The sequence below is a fragment of the Glossina fuscipes genome, unplaced genomic scaffold, assembly GCF_014805625.2.
Source record: "Glossina fuscipes isolate IAEA_lab_2018 unplaced genomic scaffold, Yale_Gfus_2 222, whole genome shotgun sequence".
NCBI classification, from domain to species: Eukaryota; Metazoa; Arthropoda; class Insecta; order Diptera; family Glossinidae; genus Glossina; species Glossina fuscipes.
The window spans coordinates 1032137-1059093 of record NW_023998565.1 but is presented as its reverse complement, the minus strand read 5'-3'; the positions used below and the strand labels follow the sequence as shown (position 1 = coordinate 1059093).

Here is a 26957-nt window from a genome sequence, read left to right as displayed (position 1 = left end):
ATTGGCTGTTACAGTATCGGAACCATAAACACCATTCACAATTTTAGCCGCCTGGCTTGCATTTTCGCCTTTGTCAAAGAAAAACTGTAAAATGTACCGAATTTTCTCTTTGTTCACTTCCATTTTTAACACGCTGTAACTCACAACTGAATGCACCAAACAAAAAACAGCAAAAGAATTTTTTTTACTGCGAAATGTCACCTTTCCAACGAGCATAAATCTGAAATTGTTTGATCGATACTTTACGAGAAATCTATCAGTGCAGCCATCTACCGAAAAAATAATGGATTTCTTTTTCCCCAAACTAATATTTAATCTATTGCCAATATATACAAAACCTTGTTTGATATTTGGTACGATTTACGTTGAGGGAACAACTCTTCGCTTTATCTTGCAATCGAACAATTCATCCCAAGCCGAGAGACAATTCTTGCCCTAATTTTTTGGTAGACTTCTACATATCCAATCCGCTTTGCTAGATATCGCTGTGTATTACTTGTAGTTGTGTTTTCATACGAAAATGCATTGCATTTTCAGCTAACGCGGTAAAAGTCAATTAAGAGGTAGAAAATATTCTTAGTATGTAAACGGCATGAAATTTCGTATGTAATGACGACTTTTGTGAATCCAAAGAATCATTATTTAATTTCATTGAGGGTTGTCAAATTAATCTTAGGCTCCGAAATGTTTATCCATTGAACGAATGAATGTCTCTCTTTCGGTAAATTACTTTTTTTTAAGACTATGGCACCATTTTTAAGTACCTATCTCTCTAAAACTTATTTTTCTCAAAGTGTATCTATGCATAGTCTTGCACTCATAGGTGAAGGTGCGAAAAGTTAATCTCACAATTTACGTCATAGTGTAAGTTCCGCAAATATGGAATAGACGCCCCAGAATACAAATGCATCCTTAATGAACGTAAAAATCCCCGCCATTTGCCGGACGCCTGTTTATGAAATTCTCATAATCGTAAAAATTGGGGCAAATAAACAAAGCCTGACGTTTGTTATCATAGTTTAGTTCCATGAATTCAATTTGCACACAAGGCTAAATTCAACGAGAAAAAACACAAATATCGTAAAACATTGCTCTAAATTGCCTAAATTTGTAAGAGATATAAAGATGATGCTATTCACCATGACAATATAAAATTTTGATTTAGGAGCGATGGTTAGTCAACTCGCTTGTCCACGTTTAATAAAAAGCCCATAATTGAATTTAACACAGTAGTCAGATTTTCTTTCTTCTGCATTGGTTAAATTATTGCTAAGTTAAAGGGGATAGAACGCTGCATATTTTTCCAGAAATCGTTTTTTTTGTTCAATAGAAGTTTTCGGGTTTTTAAAATACGTGGAGAAAATTTGATTTTTTGTTGAAAATTCGCTTTTCGGTTTTCTGTAAGCACTCCAAAAAATGAGTGTCTGTTTCAAATAAATCTCTGCCGGTATAGATTGGCAATGTCTTACCTGTTGGTTGTTAGTTCGTTCATAGAATAGCAGGAGAGTTCAAAAAGTATTCATATTGATTTAAAAGCCATTCCGAGCAAAAAAATACGTTCACTGAGCTGTTGCGCTGTAGTGTGAGCTTTTAACAAATTGTGTGCAATGTCGTAAGACTTAAAAAGTACAACGAGTGGGTCGAGAACGTACCGGGGCAGGAAAAGTGCAACAACAGCACATTTAACAAGGCATCTAAGTAACGCATAATTCAAAAGACCGTTGAATTGATAAGAGGCTTAAAGCGATTGGGCAGGGCATAGTGCTTCTGCTATAAATTAAATGCATGTGGCGGAGACTTTGATGTCAATTACGATTTCGGCTACAGAATAAGAAGTATGTTGTGTCGTTTTCTCTGTCATTTGCATTGAAGACGCCGCTAATCGGATCAGGAAAGCTGTGCCGTCTTTGATGGATGCCACAAAATAGGCAGGTTGTAGCATAAAATCTTCGAGAAAAAAAAGGGGAAAATTTTTTAAACTTGGAAAGGAAATGTTATAGCCCTGGGATCGCACACTGCTGATTAATAATAAAAGACTTATTATGATAAAAAAAAATGTGTAGCAGAAATGGCAAAACTTTAAACGCCTTTGTTTCGAAACATGCTTTTAAAAATCGAGAAGTAGCATAATTCAAATAATTTTCACTTATTTCATTCGAACTTTTCACTGTATTTGCGAAGCAACATCCGGTGAATTTTTTCGATAAGTTAATTTGAACCTTTTTATATCTACCACTGTAAGATGGGAGTATACCTATTTTGCCTTTTTTCATAATGTATGTAACGCCCAAAAGGAAGCTTCAGAGACCCTATAAGGCACATATATTTTTGATCAGCGTGAAATTCTGAGCTGATTTAACACAGCTGTATGGCGTGTGTTTTTGGCACTCTCCTGGTCGCAAAAATGAAGATATCGAAAAATCTAAATATTGAATTTGGGCCAAATTAGTCGGAGCAGAAGCGCGCAGTGGAAAGCAAACTGAATGCAGCTCAGTTTATTCTAACAAAATTTTTTGGATTTTGCGTTCGTTACTCGGAAATTATTGAAGCTAGAACGCTGAAATTTTCCACATTTATGTTACGAAACACTCTACTGTTTAGGTCGAAAAATACAACTATTGGCCATGGCCTCATAAATTTGCGAATAATGAAGTTTAATTTTTTCACTTTTTTGAGGTTTTATCCTTATTTATCATAAGGCAAAGAAGACGGAACGTTTAAAACCACTTTGTACGCTCATCAAATAAGTATATTATCTGATTAAAAATGGGGTTAGTTTTAAAATGAATATTGTATATACTGCGATTAATTTTTACTTAATAATATCAGCGATATGGGTATCAAATAAAAGAATTTGGAGAGTAGAAAAGTACTGTGGTGGGTATGCAAGGTTCGGTTCCCGCCGAATATAACTTTCTTCCTTGTTTATTAAGAAAGGTGTGCCGTTTTTTGCAAGCTTTGGAAGTCGCACTCTTCGCCAATTACACAAAAATCAATATATTCAAAAGATATTGGAACGTACATACGTTTATGATGCTTGCCGCAGACCCCCTTAAGCTAATGATGTCTTCAAAAAATGGCTTAGGTGTTGCCATTTTTTAATATCTTTCAAAAATAATTTGTTTTTCTAATGTTAAACGGTATGAGTACTAACTCAAATAATATAATTCTGCTACCTGTCCTTCTCGTTAAAAAAAATTACCAAACCTCTCTCTTAGGGTGTTACAATGGTCTGCCCCCTTAAATGATTCTGCCATATAGACCCTTATCATGCGACACGTTTTTGCACCAAGTTCAAATTCAAGTTCTCTATTTGACTTATTAGATGATAGCCCGATATAGAAAGTTTTTTAGAAACAAAGGATAAAAAAAATACGAAAATTATCGATGCAAAATGAACGCGACGTCGGAGGTACGTGTATCGGATTTTCTTCTATTCACATTCTGTTTGCATTATAACTCGCTTTAAAATAATGCAAAAATTCCGTGGAAAAGCATACATTTTGCAAAAATTTGGGTGACATATAAGGTCTCCGCGGTTTTTTGGCACTGGATGTGGTTGATGCATATATATTGGGCAATACTCACCTAATTGTCTCAAACGAACCTGTGCTTAAAACGGGGAAATGTAAGAACATTTCAGCTTACGTTTTTTGTGAAGATAATTTTCTAATTCTTTGTTCGTATAAAAAGTTATATTAATTTGAAATGAGTGAAATACCACTCTGTGATGCTGTTTTATTATAAAAAAAGTAAAATCGCTGTAAAAAAAAAGTTTATGAAATGTGCAGTGAGAATGCTGAGAGTGAACGAAGGACCCCGGAGAGGTTTGGTTGATTTTGTTCTGGAAATTTCGATGTCAAAGATACACCGCGCTCTGGTCGCTTAGTCACTGAAAAAGTCGATGAAACTTTGCACCTGGTCGAACAAGACCGTCGCGAAAACTATTAGGAAATAGCGGAGAGACATTAAACATCAACCACATAACAGTTTGGAATCATTTGAAAAGAGCAGGCTACAAAAGGAAGCTCAAAACAAGACCAAAAACCCGCGTAGCCCTTTCATACCCATTATTATAAACTGACTGTTCTTTTAAAAATTTTTGTGGTAGAGTTTTCAATAAAGCCGATAGCATTCGATTCTAGAGCTTTAAGATTTTAATTCTTGAATTTATGTCTATTGTAAAAAACTCTAGTAAAAAGAAAAAGCCACTTTAAAATTTTTGAATGTATTATAAATATGTTTTTTAATACAAAAAATTTGATACTATTTTCTGCATTAAATTGGAATCTCTCAGAACCATAAAAATGCCCTTTCACGTTGAAATATTATTCCTCATGGTATATCCTCCAAGATTATATTCATCTTACACTTTCCATGCTTTGAAATGGCAAGGAAAGCAGCAAGGAAATGTATGATTCTGTAACCGAATGCATAATCGACTATAAAAACCTCATCCCAACGCTCGTATTAATGAAGCTACGCTAATATATTGTTATTTGAGACGCTTTTAAAAGATAAATAATTTCTTCACATATGTGTTGGCACATCGGAGAAGTTAGAAATCGTCACACATAACATTAGCCTGGAATGACGCACTAGGAACTTGTAGAAGAAGAAAGAAGAGAAAAAATTTCTTAGGATTGTAAAATGAAATTTTCCGAAAAATTGGCATAGCCCATACTGGGAGCAATTTAATCCTTGTTTTCATTGTTTTAATCCAAATTCTCAATACGTAAGTGCGATGTTTTCGAAGGTACGGTAGCTCGGTTTTGCAAACTTAAAACCTTTTGAGCGTATTTGAGAATTTTCATTTATATTCCATCAATGAAAACCGTTTCAATTTTATGGTCCAACTGCTTTCGTTATTTTTATTGTTGCATGCATGCCATGATAGAGTATGTGTTTTTATTGTAAGAAAAGTATGAAGTATAAGTTGCTTGCCAAGGCATCATCTTAAATCCCGCAACATTTTTAAATTGTCCTCATACAATCGTTAATGTAATTATATTTGAAAAGTAAAAGTCAGGAGATTTTCAAATGCATTTTCCATGCATTCTTTTATTGGGTGCACAAATGCTTCTAGAAGATAACGAACAAGCAAAACTGTCGCGCCGGTAGCTCCGCGCTGTATTGGTTCGAATGGCATTACAACTGACTGACTTTTTAGCCTGATACTGATCCTGTGAATGCGAATAATTTTATTTTTTACCGATGAAAAAACGGTTCTATTTACGTAACTGATTTAAAATTACAGCTCTGTCAGTCTGCCTATTCCGGGGTGCGGATAATTAGTATCGATTAATACATCTTTAGAGCATACTTTCGGAAGTTCTTCAGAAAAACCATATAGTAGATGTAAAGAGATCGACCACAATTAATTGCTGTTACTTTTTTTTCACGTTATAATTTTTTATGAACAGTGGCAAAGCGGTGAGCGCAGTTGGTTCTACTTGATTTATCGTTGGATTTGGATGTTGTGCTTTGCCGCCGTATTTTTAGTTTGTTTATCCCTGCAATATTCTGATGGCAAGTATTTCATCTTTATGACAAATTGGGGTGTCATCCTTGGTCTTTTGACACAATTTGTCGCTGCTGTATTGGTTACGCGTTGGCAGTTTAATATAAATTCATTGCGTTCCAACATATGTGAAATGGGTACGCAAGGTTCTCCTACGACGCCTTTGGTGAAAGTGTATTGGCTCTTACACGGCGTCACTATGTCAGTATCATTGGTCATTACAACCGTCTATTGGTCTATTTTGCATGGTAAAATGAGTAAGTACGTGCAAGTTTACCTTGGAAAAAGATTTGCGTTCATCCATTTCTGGTTTTTTTATATGTTCATAGATAAACCGATGCGATTTCCTGTGTTGAGTTTTGTGACCCACTGCCTGAATTCGGTTTTTATGCTAGTCGATTTCCTGATGGTGGGATTTCCAGTGCGTGTATTACACACCGTCTATGCCATGCTGTTGCCTATCATTTATTTTAGCTTTACAATCGTTTATTTTTTGTGCGGCGGTGTGGACGAGTAAGTAAAAAATTTCTTTTTTTAAATTTAAGATCTTTTTTATTTTGTATTTTTCTCTCTCCTTTTCTCTTTTAGATATGGAAATCATTATGTCTACCCAATATTGGATTGGACTTCCCCCATGCGTGGTGTAATCACTTTTGCGGGCGTGTTTACTTTGTATTGCATTTATGCTATTGTATTTTATTCCATTTACCAATTCAAACGTTTTCTACATCGTTCGTTTAGCACAATTTGGTCACCACACTGTGTCGGCTTAATATGAATCATGAGCGCTCGAATTTCTTCGTATCAGCTTTTAAACACAAAGTATTTTCTATAATGTAGATATAAGAATTGGCTTCGTTTGCCTTTGGTTTTATATTATTCTATGGTATTCGATACTCGCATGGTTATGCTAAACTGCAACACCACTATTATAAAGGATGTACCAAAATCCTCGCAAGAAGTAATTTTGATAGAAAACTCAGGTTTATATTTAAGAATTACATACTTTTTATTGTTTCTTAATATATGCAGTATACAGGGAACTTTGTTCGAAATGTCAGCACCCGCTGGATTGTCCGTAACCAACAAATCCTAATTCCTATGCCTATTGTCAATAGGCTTTAATTTTTGAGTGAACTGAACTTTGTAAGCATGAATATGCAAATCTTTCGTGAGAGTAGGTGACAGCGACATATACAATTCCTGAGTGCGTTGTCGACTCTCTGCAACTTCCTTTATATTGCTTCGACTTTTTTTTTTTTGAAGAACGGCTAGCATGTTTAAGACCGCTTCCTTCCCACTGCTGACGAATTTTGAGAAATCCTGTGCTTTGCTTCCACCCCCTTTATTATTATTATTAGTATTATTAATTTCGCCAGAGAAATAAATTGTAAGACTAACCTTTTAAAGCACTAACATCTAAGGCTATCGGCTTTTATTAAAAACTCTACCGCACTTGAGATTCGAACCCACGACCATTGAGTTGCTAGTTGAGATTCCTCGCCTTCGACTACCCAGGCGGATGCCACCCTTTTTAATCATCTGCAATTGATAGTTTCTGTAGAAAAGTTTTGTCAAGCGAATTAAAAGGTTTTAATAAAGCCAATTTTGTAAATAGTAATTTATTATTTATTATGACATCATTTGTTTACTTATTTTTATTGTTATAACTGTGCAAAAACCTATGCTGTAGTTACCGCTCACTGGCAATACCTATGTCTTTAGTCAGCTTGCATTTTTTTCTTCTCTCTTAGTTGGTATTGCTATTATCATCGTTATTGAAAAAACTGTAGCACAGAGGACTGATACAAATAAAAGGAATCAAGGTTGATAGGCTTTAGGCAGTTAACCAGTCCGAGATCGGTTTGGGTTGAAGCAGCTGTTGTGTAAAAACATAAATTTCATTCTTACTTTAAATTAGCATGCTGGTCAATAAGTTCGAAGACTAGCATATAGATTTCGCCTCCAACGAAAAATTCCTATTATTTTTAGGAAGTGTCAAAACCCCAAATGCTCATTAAAACTTTGTGTCATGCCTATCACCAAATTGCAGCTAAAATAATTTTCGGAGAAATCCCAATATGGAGAAATCCATATATTGGTTGCTGATTAAAGATTTTCACGAGAAAAAGCTAGCGTTGGCTTGAATACAATTTGTCGAAGATTTTTTTGATTTTAAACGATGTCGCAGGATGATGCTATATTCAGCGGATGCACCGGGCAGAATCAAAAAATCCATACAATTATTTTCGATAAGCGAAAACTGAAGTTGCAAGAGATAGCTGATGTGCTAAAGAAATCAGAAAAGAGTATACTTATTCCGCACAAGTAATTGGTATTGTCGTTGCTCTTAGTGGTACAAATGCATCGTGCCGTAAATTGATAGTTACAAAATTCCACGAATCAAAGTTTGAATTGCTGCTCCACCGACCGCATTCTCTAGATCTGGCCTTCAGCGATCTTTGTTTCCTTGCAAAATTCTTTCGAGTTTTGGGGGATTGTTCTACAAAGCCATCGAAACTTTAGAGAAGTAAGAGCACTAATTGCGTTACTTTTGACGGTGGTTACTTTGACGAATAAAGACCAATTTGCAAAAGTAATATGTTTTTCATTTTGTTGAAAAATCGGGAAATTCTCTTGAGAAATTCTACTAAAATAAAATTTATGAAAATAAAATTCAAGGCTTTGGCTGTACCAAAGTATGTTCCTCGGAAGCTAAGCTCACAGTTACGTTTGTTGAAAACACTACATTAAAGAAAATTTTCGATTAACACATTGACGGATATGAAAAATTTCTGTGAGGTGTAAAAATTAGCAATCAATTTCTATCAAGATTAGTTGTGATAACTCAAATGTGACTAGAAATATTTTGTATATATATGTAGACAATCAATGCCGTAACATTATAGCACGGTGTTTTTCTATCTCTTAATGTGCGAGTCAGCTCAGAGGCGCCAGGTTTCATTTTGTCAGAAAATTTGTTGCCCTCCTTTTGCTGGCCGCTTTGCCGATTAAAACTCCTGCTCGTCCTAATCTTTGACTCTTAAAGTGCGGCCGACGGTGAGTGCACGGCTAAAGCCCTCTTTTATTTCCCAATTTCAAAGGCAAAGGTAGATCCCAAGTTGTGGCTGGCTAGGACCTTACCGCTGTAAGGCCGATGATCGTCTCTCCTTATGGCTGATTTGCCGTGCAATTTTTACTATGTCAGCTAGGTTTACTGGCTGGCACATTATTTAGTAATAACACAGGAACTTATTACCAGGTACTATTTTACCCAGCGTGGGTAAAAATAATAGCATAAACTTAAATGTCTCATAATGATTCTTGAATATTAGTGACAACATTTTTTACTAATAAATTCATTTTAAAGTCATCCATTTTCCATTCCTATAGAAATGGTTGGTTTCCTATTGATTCGGCAACCATCTACAGAAGGATACCGTTTTGTCCCTTTGCAAATTGCACGGCTATCTGTGGATTAGAAACAAATGTTTATTATTGCAAATACAAACGATTCTCATGTAAACCGTGAAGATGGTGAAATGATAAGTAGATGAGTACACAGTTTAAGCATGCATATGTTTATATGAGTGTTATGCAAACTTATGGTGAATGGATGATCTTAACAGTTTATGTAAAATTTGTGTATATTTATATAATATACGTCTTGTAACTAGGGATAATATATTAGTATGTGAAATAACTGTGAATACATATGTGTATATTTAAGTTGCCCGTAGACAAAATAACGATATCGTTATATTTGTTCATAATACTAACATAATAATTAAATTAAATGATAATAATTAAAGATAAATCACATAATTCATGTGACGGTTAATTTGTGGGCGGCGAAATGAGGGATGCCCGAATTTGCACGTCATAACATTCGTGGTGACACAAATATAATTTTTCAATTAATTATTATTAATATATTAAAGCTATATAAAATTAAATGAAAAGCGATTGACTTCAAAATTCAAATACCTTAGCATATCCGTCATTTTGAATCGCGAGGAAAACCAATGCTGTTGCATTTACATCCGCTAAATTATTAGTTAGCATTGAGTTTTGAGTTATTAGTCCCGTTTTTTACCAATTTCTGGTCTTAATGGGGTTTTGAGGAAAACCCGTTAGTAAAACAAGTAAGAATATTATAGGCAACGGTGACTATCACGTACCACACTAGGCTACTTCGCCTAGTGCAGTTTTCGCTTGTTTTGGTAATAATACACCAAAAAATACATATTATTTTCATGCAAAGCCTATTGGAAGGTTAGATTTTCTCTCAATTTCCCCTTAAAAGTTTGCGTTTCGTGATAGCGTCTATATATGTTGGGGTCCAAAAAAAAAATAGATCAAACGCTGTTCTGAATTAGTTTTCCCCATAAAATATTAAAAACTAAACCTTTTTCCGAAGTGTTTACCACTCATGAGATATCCTATATGGAGTGGGGTCAAGAAATAGGCCTATCCAGGTCGTTCAAATTAGGCCCAATTTTTATGTCATGGACAAATTTTCATCACGAAAAAATTAACAGTTAGTCCTTTTTGGCATTGAACGGTTTATGTTTCGTGAGAATTTACGATGGCATCCAAAAAATAGACCGACGTCGTCCAAGTTCGGTAAGATACATTTCTTTGTCAATTTACTTTTTGAGCCAATTTTCTGCATGAAATATTGGAAAATTGATTTTTTTATCATATAAAGATTTAGTTTCCATAGGAACAGTTACATGAGAGTTCACAATCTTAATTTTAGAAATCACGTAACGGCCCCCAGTTGCTTGCTTTTGAGTGCGCTTCGAAAATGGAGACAAAATTTTTAAGCAAACACAACTCTCCAAATTTGATCTCGAAGGTACTACTAACATATGGGTTTGTCTTTATAATTAAGAAATCGTTTAATATTTACAACTATAAAATACGTAAAAAGCATGAAGCATAAGGAAATCGAAATAAATCGTAATAACACAAGATAACAGATTGTCAGAGGAACAAATGTCATTTTTTCCGTAACGATCTCAGTCGTTCAGAAATCATACGTTGTACGCAGCGCTCTTGGAAAGTATAGGATCCAATCAAATCCATATATAATTTATATATATTGGCTGTGATCTCTGGCTTATAATTTAATTGTGGGAGTATTCGCATAAAAAGAGATTGAAGTTGAAATTGAAACGATTATGTAAAAGCATTTCTAAGCGGAATATCGATTATCTTGAAAATTCTCCGAAATGCAGAAAACACGATTAATTTGAGACCAAGCATTAGAAGATAAGTCGCTCGCAAAACTGAAGTGAAAGAAATGATCAAATCAATTTCGCTATTCACGTACCCTACGAAAAGTATGATATTTACAAATAGATACAGACTGTTTATCCTAAAGCACATATTCAAAGAGAAATATTAACATAAAATAACTGAAGAGCATACGAAATATTGTGATGGAAATATTGAGCTTTTCCTCTAAACATTTTACTCTATGAGGCAAACCAAACTTGAAAATATTGGTAAAAGCGCTCACAATGAATCTAATACAAAATTTAATGTACATCGAGAATTATTCAAAAGTAATATTTCAAAGAGAGTAAAACGCACTAGTGATCTCTCTTTCCGCTTTCTCTTTCTCCAATTTTTTTGTTTATATTCAAGTTCGTCTTCTGAAATATCGAAATTAAGATAGAGAGAGATACAAGACATAGCATGTGGTGGCATTTAACAAATTCTGTTGTTCAGTCCTAGGCCTTATTTTTCCCTCTTGGCTTAATGCATAGTTTTTAATAAAAGCGACAACAGAGCCGATGTGAATTAATTGAAGCCGGTTTAAACAGATGTTATGGTCTTTTTATATTATTTTACTTTTTATACTCTATATAACTTGCGTTATAGGGTATATTAAGTTTTTGCGGATCTATGTATAACACTCAAAAGGTTTTTAGATACATCTACTTTATATTTTACCGAACGATTCTGAATAATGTAAGCTTGCGTGGCCGTCTGATGTTTGTCTCTAAATTTTTGTGTTCAAGCTGCGTGTCGCAATATTGAAGAAATTTGATGACATTTGATACACTGACATGTTTTGAACCAAGGATGAACGCTATTGAAACTGGTTCGGATAGGTCCACTTATTCGACCATTCCCCATATAACGCCTTACTTTAAAAAAAATTACAATTTTCAAGATTTTTCGACGTAAATCTCTGAGTAATAAAACTTTGATACTCTAAAGTTTCGATTGGCTCGAGCAATTTTTTGAACCACCTCTTATAAAATCGTTTTTAAGAAGACTAAATCCTTGTACGGGAAAACGTTCTAATTTTCGGTATTTCATGGTCAAAATTGATCCATAAAAGTAAATTGGCAAAAAACTCATCCGTACCAAATTTTGACAAAGTAAGTCTACTTTTTGGATGGCACGATATACGCAGGAAACGCAGGTTCTTGTACGCTGAAAAAGGAACATTTTTAAAGTTTTGTGATGAAAATTTATCCATGGTAGTAGTTTGACAAAAAATTAAGTGGACCAAATTTAAACTATGTGTTTTTATTGGATCCTACTCCGTATAAGGCATCTCATGTTAGGTAAGGCATTAAGTTTTCCAAAGTTGGATCACGCCATGTCGTTTCGTGTATCTTCCAATAAACTGACTTCCATGAAAAATATGCCTTTATATGAAAATAATGTTTAATATTTGGTGTATTGCCGAAACGAGTGAACAACTGTACCAAGCGAAGCAATGTAGAGTATCTTACGGTCGGCCTTCCACGACTGTCATGTTCTTACTTCTTTTTCTTCTACTGCAGTTTGAATCTGTGAGTATTTACGTATGTTGCTTATGAGCTTGTAATTTAACGTTTGTATACAATAAACTAGAAAGTATCGCAACAAACAATATAGGTTCATTTAACCGATTTAATGAACAGTGTTATATCTTGCGTGAAGCAGTGAAGTTATGGCTTTCATACACCAATTACAGTGAGGAATAATATTTTTGATTATCGCGGACAGGTCGTGTGGTTCTTCGCAAATCAGACGAAAATCTAAGAGGAAAATCAAAAGTAATAATAATAATAATAAGACTGCCTTTTTAATCTCTAAAAAAAAGCTCTCGCTAAAAAAAACTAGTTCTTTAAGCTTCTTAAAAAGAAATTCGATGTGCTTATAAAAATTAAAAATTTAAACAATAGTGGACGGTACTGTTTTTTTAATTTCAAGGTGAATTTTGCGGTTTTGATCGAATTTTGTATGGTGACCTTAACACGAATACATGTGCAATTTCGCAAGACAAAAATTGCGTCTATTTAACAACGTACCTATGAGTATGGTAACTGTTATTGCATCACCACTGTTATCAAGATATTGCGCGTTTTAAAAAAGTGTTTACGCTTAGCTATAAGATTGCACGCAATTACATACATATGTACATACATATATGAATAGGCATGCAATTATGTACATAAATAAAGCAGTGAACTGAAGTAGAAGCGAATGGAAAAGTTTTAAATCGAAAAGGTATTACAATTGAGTCTATTTAAAACATTTGGTATTACAGTTGAGCCAATTTAAGGTATTCTGTCTCAAAACAGATTAAACGCTGAATAAGAGGTTCTTGGTTGTGCGCTCATTTTCCGTTGATATGCAAGCGAAAGTAATAATATTGCATGAAATTTTTAATTGCCAAAATTTTTCAAATTGTTCGTGGTTCGTGGTGCAGCGGGTTTGTCTTCATTAAGTATCTTGATTGCAAAAAGAGTGCATAAAATTTGTTTTTTTTTTTCTGGTCAGAGTACACAATACGCAGACAAAGCATTTTAGGATCAGATTCCCCTATGCTTGTTACTTGAGAATTTTCCCGTAATTCGTAGTATTTTACTCTTTCTCTTAATTTATTTTCTTTACTTTTCTAATGTATATATTATTATTATTACTATTATTATTATTATTATTAAAAATTTAGCCACAGAATCAATTCTAAGACTAAAGTCTTAAAGCACTAGCATCTAAGGCTTTCGGCTTTATTAAAAATTCTACCGCATTTGAGATTTGAACCCACGACCATTGAGTTTGCTAGTCGAGTCTCTTGCCTATTCGTCCACTCAAGCAAATCTACTGTATGTATTGCATGTACTTTGATCATTTTTTCATTTAAAAATCTTTATCGAAAAAAATTATTATAATTATTGAGAGAAAATAGTATATGTTAATCAAAATATTATCCAATATTTTCTACAATTTTGCAATCTTGCTGGCACCATAACCGTACCGTGCCAAGAGAACGAAATCGACTTGACATGTCTTGCAACGTATGGATGGCTGTCTCTGGTGTTTTTTGCAATAGTACGTCGTTCAATTTGTTCAATTGATGTCGGTAGGTATATGTAGTAACAGTTTCATTCGGTTTTAGATACTCGTAATACACTACACCTTGCTGACCATCGCAAGCACAGCAAGAGCTTATAGCCATGAATACTCCGCCTCAGTAGCGGTGTAGACGGTTCTCCTGGACTAACCCATGCCTTTTTGTGCTTGGCATTGTCGTAATAGGTCACTTTTCATAGCGAGCAACAAAACCTTTTTTCTTTTGCCTAGCAAACAATGAAACTTCAATCTTGAAACTTCGAAATGGCATTTTCAAGAAATTCGTGTGATAGACATTTTCTTTCCTTTTGGATCTTTCCCGTCGCATGTACAAGTCTAGATACAGTTGATTTATGTTCGAAAGGTTTTTGAGGGTGTGAGCTGGGATTTTGTTCAATAAGTCTTTCAATTCATTATCTTCACACTGCGGTTGTATCTAATACTGAGAAGGACTTGAGAGGAACTCACCCTTTGCCGATCAATTCAAAACCGCTTTCTGCATCAATCTAAGGTTGTGTGCCCATCCCTATGCTTGTATTCAGTCTCAAACCGTAATTTTTAAGATATTTCGATTAAATTTGGTACACCGACACACTTTGGCCCAAAGGCGAATATTATTGCAAATGGTTTGGGTCTGTTTACTTTTTCGATTATTCCCCGTAGAATGCCCTATTCTGAAAAGTCGTTATATGGAAAAAATTGCAATTTTTTGAACATCCTCTCATGTAATTGTTTCTATGGAAACTGAATCTTTGTATGATAAGAAGGTTGGTTCTCCAATATTCTACAGTGAAAATTGGCTCATAATAGTAAATTAACAAAGAAATATACGTTACCAAATTTGGACGAATAGGTCAATTTTTTGGGTACTACAGTATAGAAGGATTCTTATAAGATGTAAACCGTCAGATGCCAAAAAATCTACTTGTTAATTTTTTTTGTGACGACAATTTGTTCAAGACAGTAATTTCACAGAAAAATGAAGTCTGCCAAGTTTGAGCCACATAAATCTATTTTTTAGACCCGATCATACATAATGATTATCATGAAAAGTAAGCTCTTATACGGAGACAAATTCTAACTTCTAGTTTAGTTTTAGTAGTTCTAGTGTAGGAATTGAAAAATAGTAAAATTTGCAAGAATGAAGCTTGCAAAATATTGATCACCCCTTGTGACGTTTTGGGCATCATCCAATATGCGGACTTTCAGAAAAAATATGCCCTTACATTAAATAATGCATTATTTTTGGTGTCTTAAGCGCACATGCTTGGTTTGATTGAGAAATGGTTTCGAATCGATGGATTCAATAAAAGGCGGACCTGTCTTAAGTCTCCGCATAAATTTTATATATTCTGTAATGCAATTTATAGTAAGAATGTGCTGTACCTAGGTGTGAGCAGCACAGCGATGAAAAGGAAGATGGAAGTGTGTTGTTTTTTTATCAAAATTCATTGACTTGTTCCGAAATAAGTCGTAAGCAGAAATATTTCAAAGTCCCAAATGAGCAAATCCTTCAAAAATTTGATATCAATTCTTATCTCAAAAAGGACAACTACGTTTGAGAGGCAAAACGGAGAATATGAACTATGTAATGTCTCCAGTTTTTACTTCTGCAAGATAACCATAAATAATTAATAATTAAACACAAAATGTATGCTGAGTAACGTTTATGGTGCGATGAATATGAACGTAGATGTTGGACAAAATTTACCGACTTATCTACAGAGTTGATAACTATAAACGCGGAAATAAATGTAGTGATGATATGTAATAAGCAATTAAGAATTAGTGCAATATTGAAGTAAGTTATTAAGAGGAGTGAAAATTAATTGCCAAACTGACAATAAAAAAATTTTGAACCTTCCTCTGCAAACCAGCACAAGATGAATGTGTTCCAACTAATTACCGGACAGATGATGGCAATTTCGGACGAAGTCAAAAAATTTTCCACATTTATGTTAGGAAGATAACGAACAATATTTAATTTACTTTCTCGAGCGAATTCAGACTACAATTAAATTGTCCAGGTTGTATTAAAGTAGCGCATAAACGTGTTTGCGTGTAACAACTTATCATTAAATGTAATTTTTTTCGTTCAGTGTTACGATCTAGAAATACCGTAATCTCAATTTAAATCCACATTATTTGCATTTGTTTTTTTAAATTTGTTTTTTTACTCGTTCCTTTTTGTTCTGTTTGTGCTGAGCTTGACAGGGTAAGGTTGTATTAATATCTTATTATCGTCTCTTATATCCATAAATGTGTATTAAAGTCAGTGCGATCTGGACTCTCCATAAGTATATCATCTTCATATAAATAGCTGAATTCATAAAAAAAAAAGAAGTAAGAAAGTTATATTCGGCTGATGCCTAATCTCGCATGGCGATCACCTTCAATACCTTGGGCGTCAAATTATTTTTATTAATTGTCATAAAAAAGTGAATGAACAAAAATTGATCTGCTGCTTCATTAGAAGGTATTGTTAAAAAAAATTAATGTAATATTCAATTCCCTTCATTTGTCACCCATATGAACGTGGTGTCCATCGTATTTAGTTAGCATTATTATCTTTAAGCGGGTAATATATATTCATATGAGGAATCTACAAAATATTTTAAACGTCTTGTTTAGCGTATGATTAATAAGCATAAAACCCCAAAAAGTGAGGAGAAGGAAACTTAACTACTTGTAACTTTGTGCGAACGTGGCCGATTTTTTCCACATTTTCGCATAAAATTGAAAGTAAATTAGAGTTCTTCATAAAGTAAATTTTTGTTTAGAAAACCGAGATACACGCAAATTGTGCATTTCTGTGCACTTGTGCTTTGACCAATTTGATCTCTTTTGAACATCGATCTGCGTACAAAAACTTCTAATGTTTCTACCAAATTTGAAGTCAATATGTTCACTTTTTCGAGCAAGAAAGTGTCAACAATACACACTACACAGACGGGCAGACATGGCTTAACCAATTTGGAATTTCATGCTGATCAAGAATATGTTTATTTTATGAAGTCTCTGAATGCCGAGCTCCTTTTCAACTGCAAAGCGATTAAATGTGGGTTTATCTCCAATGTGGCCTACAATATAGACGAGGTCGGCGATCTTGTTTGAGACTGAAATCTCTAGGACTTCCTTTCTAGAATTCGTACCAAATGCAGTGTGTTAAGCGTACTTTTTCTGCTGCACTTTATTCACACCGTACTTGGTAACTAGTTTATAAAAGATACTGAAAGTAGTCCTCTTATATCCCATAAGAGGTCCGTTGAATAGTAAGATCCTTTATGATGCTTAGTCTACTTAGGGTACGGTTAACGTAAGCCGATCGCTAGTTACTTTGGCTTGGGAAGTAGAAATACTAAAGGGTAATAAAATACGACGAAGTATTTCCACCAATCAATTATGTTTATCTACTATCAAGCGACTGAAAACGCTCAGGTGTGGTTAGCGTTGTTGTTTCTTAGTGTCTTAAGGTCCCTTTCTCGTACATATGAAAAAAAAGTGAACAACTCAAACAAATTTTAAAATACGTCTCTTTCTCAATTTATGCGGTACCTCTTTACATGTTTTCGCTTTTCGACGACTTCGATACGTTTAGATTTATGTGTTGAACACAGTACCATTTACAACGCTTTTGCACGTTTGATTGCCATGCAGCTTCGTCAGAACATTAGTTGGTTCGGTCATTCAACAAAAGAATGTGTTGTTTGCTTTAAAATCATTCTTGCATGCATGTCAAATACTTGAGAAGGATAAGGATATATTTAAAGGTGCCGAAGATGCGAATTTGGCTGCAAGGCCATAGGACCGTCTGTAAAAAGAAAATGCCACCCATTATTGTCCAAATAGTGAAGACGAAAATTGGCGTATATTCTCCTTTGAATGTTGAGAGTGAAATATCACAAGAGATATCATTTGTAATTTGTTGACATTATATATATAAGAATTAGTGCCATAAGTGATCAAATCATAGGTGTTCTCACTTAAAACAAACATTCTGTTAAGATAAGCGATTCCGTATATATAGACAAAACTTTTCCAAGAATAGAATTCTTTAACTGAAAGCAGTGGGGTTTCCAATAGTACTTATTTGAAAACCTTGACTCCAGAGAATTGACTGTTTGCATATATTGAATTCGTAAATTATTTTTGTGCGTAAGCCGAATCTCCGCATTGCATTGGCGTTTTGTACAACTACACTACTTCTTTTATTTCTGTATTGATACTTTGCCCTTGAGGAATTAGCCCAAATGAAAATATTTTCCAGGATGTTGATGGTTGTCGCATTATTGTTTTGTTTGTTAGAATGTAAACATCACCGTACAGATACTTTTCGATTTTTGGACTGCACCAAAGTAAAGGCAATTTGAAAAAGTACGTTATCTATCGTCGGAGATCCTTGAAACGGACCAGAGGAACGGACTTTGAAATATCACTTTTCATCAAGTCGTCTGTGTGGCATAAAAGATTTTATGTAATTGAAAAATTTATGTCGAATGCCCCAAGATTTTAAAAAATTTAAGACGCCATGTGTACTTGTCAAAGGCGATTGAAAGAATTGTAACATAATTTCCTTCAGAAATAGCTTTTGTGTGAAACAATCAATGTGTGATAGTAAATTACGTCGATATGAAAAAATGTATGATGGGTTGATAAGTATGCCCGCTTTCCATTCTTTGAAACACACACATCTTTGCGTTGAATGAGTGAGTTTTCCAATATGATGCCAGGAAACTAGATTCTTCCACAAGCCAAAGTTGTGTTCCAACTGTTCAAGTCTCCAATAGCAATCAATGAAGTTGAGGACAAGCTACAAAGTTTTTGCTGACAGGAGTATTGCAAAAGCGGAATATAAAGCGAGAGCACAATAGATTTTATGTTCAAGTTTATTTGGACGGATATGGTTTGTACACTTGATTTTCCATTGTTGCGTCTACAAGGGATGTTGTATTCAATGAGTATACCAACTTTAGATATGAAATCTCGTTTCACTGAAATTGTAAGAAAATCCTTGGACGTTTCTTTGAAAAATTTTAAAGACTTATTTTGATTGTATTACCATGTCGAGTCTGGCGATTAAGTCGACATGCAATCGTCGCTATCACAGATGCCGTTGCTATATTTACTCGAAGAGTCATACAGTTCATCAATTCAGAAATCAAGATTCTAGTGATTGTGTTTGTTGTTTTTATTTGTTTGTGTTTATTTTGATGAAGTTGGGCTGAGCGGAGCAGAATTATGTTTTAGAGTTAATGCTTTGATGGTGTTGAAAGCAGCCATTTTTTTGATATTGATTTAGTTTGATTGAATAAAAATTAGGTTTGGCTTGGTTTTCTCAGTAATGTTGTTCGGTGTGTGGTCAATTGCAGTTGACTGCCTTTTTTGTGAGCGTTATGACACAAACGCAATAAGTGTAGCGATTGACATAGAGATTAAAGCGTTTAGTTCTTGATACCTGCGGAGATCTTTACTTACGTTGCAGTGACTTTCAGTTTTAATTTTAGTATATCCTATATTTGTAAATTTCAAAGGCAATTTTTGCCTGAAGTCGAGTGACGAACATTCGCCAGGTTTATGCGGAGGTAGTTTGCAAGTAGCAGAACTTAGATCGCTTTACATTATTATTTAACCAGGCATGTTAGACGACCTTACGTACACTGAATGCTAAAAAGTATAAATAAGTGTTTTCCATAAACTCGAGGTTAAATTTTATTCCCTTCTATACTTTTCTAAAGAATTTTCTCTCCATACTTTGATAGACGTCATTACGATATTTTCAATATTATTACATAAATATAATATTTTCAATATTATTACAAATTATACAAATCACACGATACAAATCAATAATGATATCATTTAAATTTACCTAAAAACTTTATCATCAAAATAAAAGGGTAATATTCCCACACTATGTATTTAAATATAAAGCATAAAATATTAATATCATTAAAAATGTTGGTCTTTCAACAAACTTTACACAACTTTACAACAAACAGTATTAAACAAAGAACGTTGCTGTTATTAGAAGATCGTATGTATTAGCCTCTGCAACACGCAAAAAAGTGTTTCTTTGTCATGTTTTGGTACAAAAGGAAAAGAAATAGGATAACAACGTTCATAGAAAATGTCAGACATATATTGAAACTTTAAGAAAAACTATTCGTTTTTAAGAAATGTTTGAAAATGCCACTACCAAACCCATTCTAGTAATACATCTGTAATTTTTTATATAAAAACAAAAAAAACGCATTTAACTTTTATACTCATATCTAATGAAATACGGCGGCGAAGATTTTACCAAGTAAGAATGTTACATTGTACTACATACCTATAGTAAAGTGAATATAAATATATTGGTTCCAGCGTCATTGGGAAATATTTGAATGAAAATGTTTAACTTTCTACCAAACAAGCAATCGTTTCCTAATATATAAGGTTTAACTTAACTTAACGGAAATCACTCGACTTTGGCTCACTAAGGCGTCTTATTTCAAAGATATTGTATGAATTTAAAACGAAAAGGATGAAAATTATTGGAATTATGCTGCTTGCCATTTTGGCAAATTGTCTTGGGAAAAACCCTTCACTTTCTAAGCATGCTATACGATTATATTCGGAAAATAAAAGTTTCTAGCCATTTCGAATCCATCACCTCTACAACTTTTTTTTGACCATTATTGCCTATTTGGGCGGCCATTTAGAAAAAAAAAATTTTGAAAATTTTGCAGCCCATTTGCCCATTCTAACATAATAAACTTTTATCAGCTCCTCTTCTTTACGTAAATAGTAAAACTCTTAATTAAATGCGTATATATGCACGATTATCTATCGTATACGTTTATCCGATTTGTAGTTCATGCGTTTCGCTTTACTTTGAGCCATTATGTGCCGTAGTTTTAATCTGTATCTCTGTATGTACTTACTGTTTTTCTGTAAAGTCTTCATTACTTCTAATTCCGATATATTTAAGTTATCAATACTGTGCGTTACTCATCATTGTTTTGTTTAATCTTACTATCCGAGCTTAATAATGGTTGGGAAACGAGCTACTAACGACAGTCTTCACGAGTTTCTTCCTATTATCGCAGCAAAAATTAAATCAAGTACGAGTCGCATGTTAATAGTTGTGCACATATAACAGATTCTGCATCTATGTTGATCAGCGACATCTATTGGTGAAGATGATAAAGTAATGTATCAATGTAGGCAACGGTTAGATTTGATCATTTTGATCTTTCTCTACATAAAATAACAGTTTTCTATTTAGCATTATCGAGCTATTCAGTGTTATTCAGACCCTAATCGTAAGATGTACAAAATTGATTTCGACATTCATTACTTTTGTTGTTTGAAAAAATCTGCGGCCGAAGCTCAATCAAACGCATTTAGAAGTTTATGGTGATGGTATTCCATCGTGTTCCAATTGTCAACTTAGGTTTCAATGGAAGAAAGAATAAAAGAAGTGATTTTTTTATGCCAACGACTAAGAACAGCCTGGAGGATTAAAAAAGCGCAAAGATAATGAATTGCCTGACATCTTGAACGAAAACACTCAAAGTACTTTCGAGCAGTTAAACAATCAATGAACCAACTGCTTCTAGACGTTTGCAAGCGATAGAAACGTTCAAAAGGAAGAAAAATGGCTACCACTCGAATTGACGACAGAGATCGAACCATTTCAACATTGCGTTTCATTACTTGCCAGGCCAAAGAAGACCAGTTTCCTGTAGTGAATTGTGACTTGCGTTGAAATATGGGGCTGCTACGATAATCCTAAAAGCAAAAAATTATAGGTTATGCCAGGAGAGCTGTCCACATCCACATCGAAGCGGAATATTCGTGACCATAAAGTTTTCCTCAGCAGGTACAGTGTATTACGAGCGGCTAAAACCGAATGAAACTGTTGCTGCAGATGTTTATCGGCATCAATAGAACAAATTGAACGATGTATTGTTGCAAAAAAAACAGCAATAGCGGCTTACAGACGCAAAGACGTCGCTTTGCATGGCAACGCTCGGCCTTATGTTGCAAAAGTTGTTGAATCAATACCGTTTTTAGAGACAGTACCGCCAGAAAGACGGAAAAAATTGTAGAAAATAATGAAATATATTTTGATTAATGTACGTTATACCAACTTATTTCAATGAACGCCTCTTTAAAATGAAAAAAACGATCAAAATCCCTGCAACCACCTATTTAATTTAATAAATAATTGTAACACTCGAGTGAAGAAAAAGGAACTAAAGTTTTTTATATTAAGTAAACGGCAATTTCTTCTTCGAAGTGATTTAAAGGGTTTCAACGGTATAAATATTTCATGTCTATGTATTATACTTTATGTGCATACATACGCCCTTGCTTGTTTGTTAATATACTACTTTTAGGCAAGTTCGGACGATTTCGATGTTGCAGAATCATATAATAATAATTCGCTCTGCTTAGTTTAACTATATTGAAAATATAATAAGTTTATGATGTCTGGCAAAATACGGGCGAAAAATTGATGAATGAAACATAAAAAAACCAACTTGACCTTAACCGCGTGCGAATATGTTTTCCAAATTTTAAAAGTTATCGTTGCTGTCAATACTATATTGTCGATAACTATCAATACATTATACGGCTGCAGAATGATACAATGTAAAAGTGACTTCGATTAAACAGCCGAATTCAAACTATATTAACAAAAATTCCATTTAATGATGATATTTAGGATTCCTAGGACATGCATCCATTTTCCAATGCGCTTTTTTAATCTTAAGACAAGCTTGAGCAGGTACGTTTAGACGCTTGCCTAATCCAACGGATATACTTTTCAACTGCCGAAGAACGGTTTCGAGTGTTTTTGTTGAATTTTGGATAATATAGGTTTCAAACTGTATACTCACGAGCATCGATTGAAACTGTAAAGAACGGTTATACATTAAGTGGATACCCGGATCTGTAATGATTTTTGTTTTATGTTAAGACGAAAATTTAACGCAATAAGGTTTTATCGTAGAACAAAATCCATTAACTCACTAAAATAGTTCTTATCCTGATAAACACCTTAACTAAGACTCTCCAAATAACTCTAATCTTATCTTCCTCTAGCTTTTAAAACAGGTGATGAGTTTAGTTATAAGATCTATGATTCTTATAGCCGTCTTTTAGAAACTAAATAATACCTTTAACCTAACACCTCTTATTTGAGAGGGTAACATCTGTGTATTATGAAGACTTGTTTATGCAATTTTATTAATTATTTTTTGCTGTGAGTACTTTTCTATTTCATAGTAAATGTTCTGCGGTCAGGTGACAGAATAATTTACAACTCTATTTAGTGATTAAACTTCAATAGTAACTTAAGATAGCAATGATGTTAAATTGTTACATACAAATATTAATAAACGAATGCTTTTTTCTTGCAAATTGTTAAAGGACTGCGTAAAAGGCATAATAACAGAATAGCAGCAATCGGACAAGATGAAAATAGAATTGAATCACTTTGTGTATCCAATAAAAAGAGAATTTCGCCGGAAAAACTGTGGTTTCGATCATACGCCTGCAAAAGATTTTGTGAAGTCTCAAGTAAGTATAAGCCCCATATTACCAAGTAATAAAGCTGAACAAAAGGGGAATGTAAAGTATTACGAACATTCATAAAAGTTGGACGTAAAGCATTTTTTAGCTCTGCTAAGACAAGAAAATATCATTCACTTGAACAATGTATCAATATCAGTAAAGATAAAGTTCTATACAATTATCGGTTATTACGCTCAAACTGAGGAAAACGAATAGGAAACGAAAATTATATAAACGTTAACTGAGACAGTATTCGGTAAGGCTTATTAGGATATTGTCTAGAAGTTTTTTCTCGAAACCAAACAAAGGATTTTCGCCTTCAGGCATACATTTATTTATCTATAACCTATTAGGTAATAGCAACAGAGCTGTCGATATATAACCTATTTCAAGACTTCATGTTTCTTGCAATACCCATTATCGTTTAAATCTAGGAAATCCTGTACATAAAGAGGGAGACTACTTGAGCCTACATCTTAACTTTATCCATAAGTGTTATAGATGTAAAATTTTATATAGGTTACACATAATGATATTATTTGAGTTTGCTTGAAAAATAAACGACTTTCTAAGAAAAAAAAATTTCTAAAATGGAAAAATCAAATACGCTTTCGTGACATTCGTGATTAACAACTATTCTCAGAACATTTCGCAGTAAAAGGCAGAAGCATGTGATGCAAGGGATTCTATATTAATAAATTTTTCAAACGGAAGACCGAAATTGGTATACGGTTATATATCAGCAGGCATAAAATTGAGTGATTATTGGACACAAGCAATATTCACTTCGAATCACAAATTAAAAGTAACAACAGACGTATGTCTGTAAAAAAGCACACAATTTTCATTCTTGTCGCAAAGAGAAAATTGAATGAGGATGATAACAGTTGAGAAGGAAAATACGGGAACGTAATTGTTTTTATATATTTAGTTTGGTTTACGTTAAGAATTTTAAATGCGTGCTAGCGCATATAACTTTGTTTGTATTACGTTAATAACACTAATGATGGCTTTGCATTCATAAAAAGTGGGTCAAGGTTATGATCACATTGAAAACAAAAAGGTCTTCCTCAAGTTAAGCGCGAAAAAAATGCCGGGGGTTGGGATGTATTTAAATTCCCATGGCTATAAAAATGGAAGCAAAAACTTTGGGCCACCAAATAGGAACTGCTTAAATTCCGGAAATCGAGTTTGAAAATGGATACGAACTTATTGAATGGTAGCGCAATGCTTAAACAACTGTAAGCATTCGGAAAGAAGAAAGATGTTTTTAATTTTATAAACGTTTCTTGGAATAGGACTCTCAGTTGAGCTACTGACATGCCTAAAACGTTATTTTTACTGAGATGAAGATCTGCCACCATGCGCATCCTAGATCTTTATATTTGCCAACTGTTGGGCATGACTTCGGTAAGATGTATTCTATAATTATGCACCATAAGAATATGAAAAAAGTAGAACAATTACATTTGGTTTTGTTGAATCTTAACAACGCTTGAAGAAAGGAAAGCTGAACACCAAATGTTCGTGTCTTATAGTATCGAATAGAAATGGTCGAATTTTCTAATTATGGTGCAAGGCGATATCTTCATTTTTGCGAACGGGATATTGCCAGCTACCGATATTACGCAACTTCACAACTAGACAGCCAGTCGTAGAGACAGATATGCTTGACGGATTCCGAATTTGATGCTGATTAAGAATATATATACCTTATAGCGCGTGTATAGGTTTCCTTAGTGTTTTGCAAAAGTAATATATAAATTAAATATATTAAAATATGGACATAAACAAAGAAATTGTGCGTTATATTGATAAAAATGAAAAAAGAAGCCTATAATGGCTACTCACAATTCAGTGTCTTCACATATGGAACCTATATCAACAAGAAGTGGCACCATAAAACTGAATCGTAATATTTTTGGGGAAAACAGCGGCATTTTCATCTTTTTGCAAACTATCATTCTGCAATGCAATCCACTCATTATAATAGTCGATCTAGTTGAATTTTTGAGATGGTATGGTTCATTTGCTGTGCGAGTGCAAAAGTTCCAATCCAAAACGGTTGTCTATCGTGGCAAGAGGTTTCTTCGGTTATGTTTCTTGGTTTTCGGAGTCTCAGATGCGACAGTTTTAATTGTTCACATATCGCGATAGATGAAAATATGTTCTGATTCTAGAATATTCGCTTACTTTTTAGGGATAATAGCACTGCAACACCGAATCCAATTTTGCAAGGCATCGTTAATGTAAATAGCACAGTGCCAAACCTTGTTGTAGATGCCAATTTGATTCTAAAAATTCCCTCAGACTTAAAAATATTGATTTTTGTGTGATTGCCGAGTGTTTGATTTATAATGTTCAACTTTTGATCAGCAAAGGCATCCGCCTTGTTGCTTTAAGCCCTAAGGAGGATTTTTTGGTTGTTGCAGAAACAGGAGCATCGCGCTTAATGAAATACCATCTTAAAGGCAGCAGTGCTGGTAAAGGCAAGGTCTTTGTCGAAGGTTTGCCTGGATTGCCCGACAATTTAGCGCCAAACGAAGATGGAATTTGGCTTCCGTTAATTCTCTCTGTGGACAGCCAGAATCCTAGTCTTTTTGCCATCTTCTCGGAATTCCATAATTTGCGTTTATTTTTGTGCACTTTATTGGCCACGGCGAAAGTGTCTCTTTTATGATTCCGAAACGTTCTACAATTGTTCGTCTAGATTGGGATGGCAATACAGTGGGATCTTTGCATGGTTTTGATAAAAGTGTTGAAGCGGCCTGTCATGTGTTAGAATTTAATGATTATTTATATTTGGGATCGTTCGTGTTAAATCGCCAGTGCCCAAAAAGCCAATGCTACAAGCCCGCATAAATAATGTGCGATATGAAGGCATGGAAATTGAACCTCTTTGAAACCACGAATGGAAAAGACGAGAACAGCGCCACCAGTCGTTACTAAACCTACAGTCACAAATGCCAGATCTACTCCGACAATACCGAAGCCCGTTATCTCAGCAAAAACAACCGCCGTCCCTTCTGCAAGCACGGCGACGGCAAGGACGTCATTAAAATCGAGCACTACAGAGAAGCCGAGCGCAACCAAAACTGTAAAAAGTCCATCCATGGAGGGAATTCGAATACCGAAAGAACCTGCCCCCATAAAAGGGAATACTCCGGCTGATAATGTGGCGCCAAAACAGGAAAAACTTAAAGTAATTAATAAGCATGGGAAACATGTGGAACTTTAATAAGATTTTTCAAATTCACAACACCATATATTTCAAAAGCAAAAATTCTTTACTTAATTTAAGCAGGGATAATTGGGATTATCTATCTATCTGCACATTCGAAATTTTAAAAAGTCAAAAGCCAATCGTATCTTATGCCAATGTCAACTGTATAAGCACGAAGGTAACGAGCTTTAACGAATACTTATTATTATATATACCTTTCTAGTTACAGCAAAGTAAATGAACTTTAATTTTTCTTGTCTGTCTATCCCAAAAAAAAAGGAT

General features: G+C 34.2%; 2 protein-coding genes across 12 annotated transcripts in view; both read left to right on the top strand.

Moving 5' to 3' along the window:
• Positions 1-6920, top strand: part of LOC119642424 (protein rolling stone-like) — a 26536-nt gene extending 19616 nt beyond the window's left edge. For 3 of the 4 annotated variants that reach the window (XM_038041586.1, XM_038041587.1, XM_038041584.1), the window contains exons 2-4: positions 5424-5778; positions 5851-6034; positions 6110-6919. In XM_038041586.1, coding sequence (XP_037897514.1) covers positions 5424-5778; positions 5851-6034; positions 6110-6299 — 729 coding nt within the window. In that variant the 3' untranslated portion in view covers positions 6300-6919. Of the gene's footprint in view, positions 1-5423; positions 5779-5850; positions 6035-6109 lie in introns of all 4 variants that reach the window. The other variant, XM_038041585.1, reaches the window with a different exon arrangement.
• Positions 6921-12492: 5572 nt separating this feature from the next.
• The window catches only part of LOC119642409 (adenylate kinase isoenzyme 5), a 79893-nt gene continuing 65428 nt past the window's right edge, over positions 12493-26957 (top strand). For 2 of the 8 annotated variants that reach the window (XM_038041570.1, XM_038041565.1), the window contains exons 1-2: positions 17998-23227; positions 23309-23458. In XM_038041570.1, the coding sequence (XP_037897498.1) occupies positions 23354-23458 (105 nt within the window). In that variant the 5' untranslated portion in view covers positions 17998-23227; positions 23309-23353. Of the gene's footprint in view, positions 12586-12657; positions 13040-13760; positions 13896-17997; positions 23228-23308; positions 23459-26957 lie in introns of those variants that run through there. The other 6 variants (XM_038041566.1, XM_038041567.1, XM_038041569.1 and 3 more) reach the window with 6 other exon arrangements.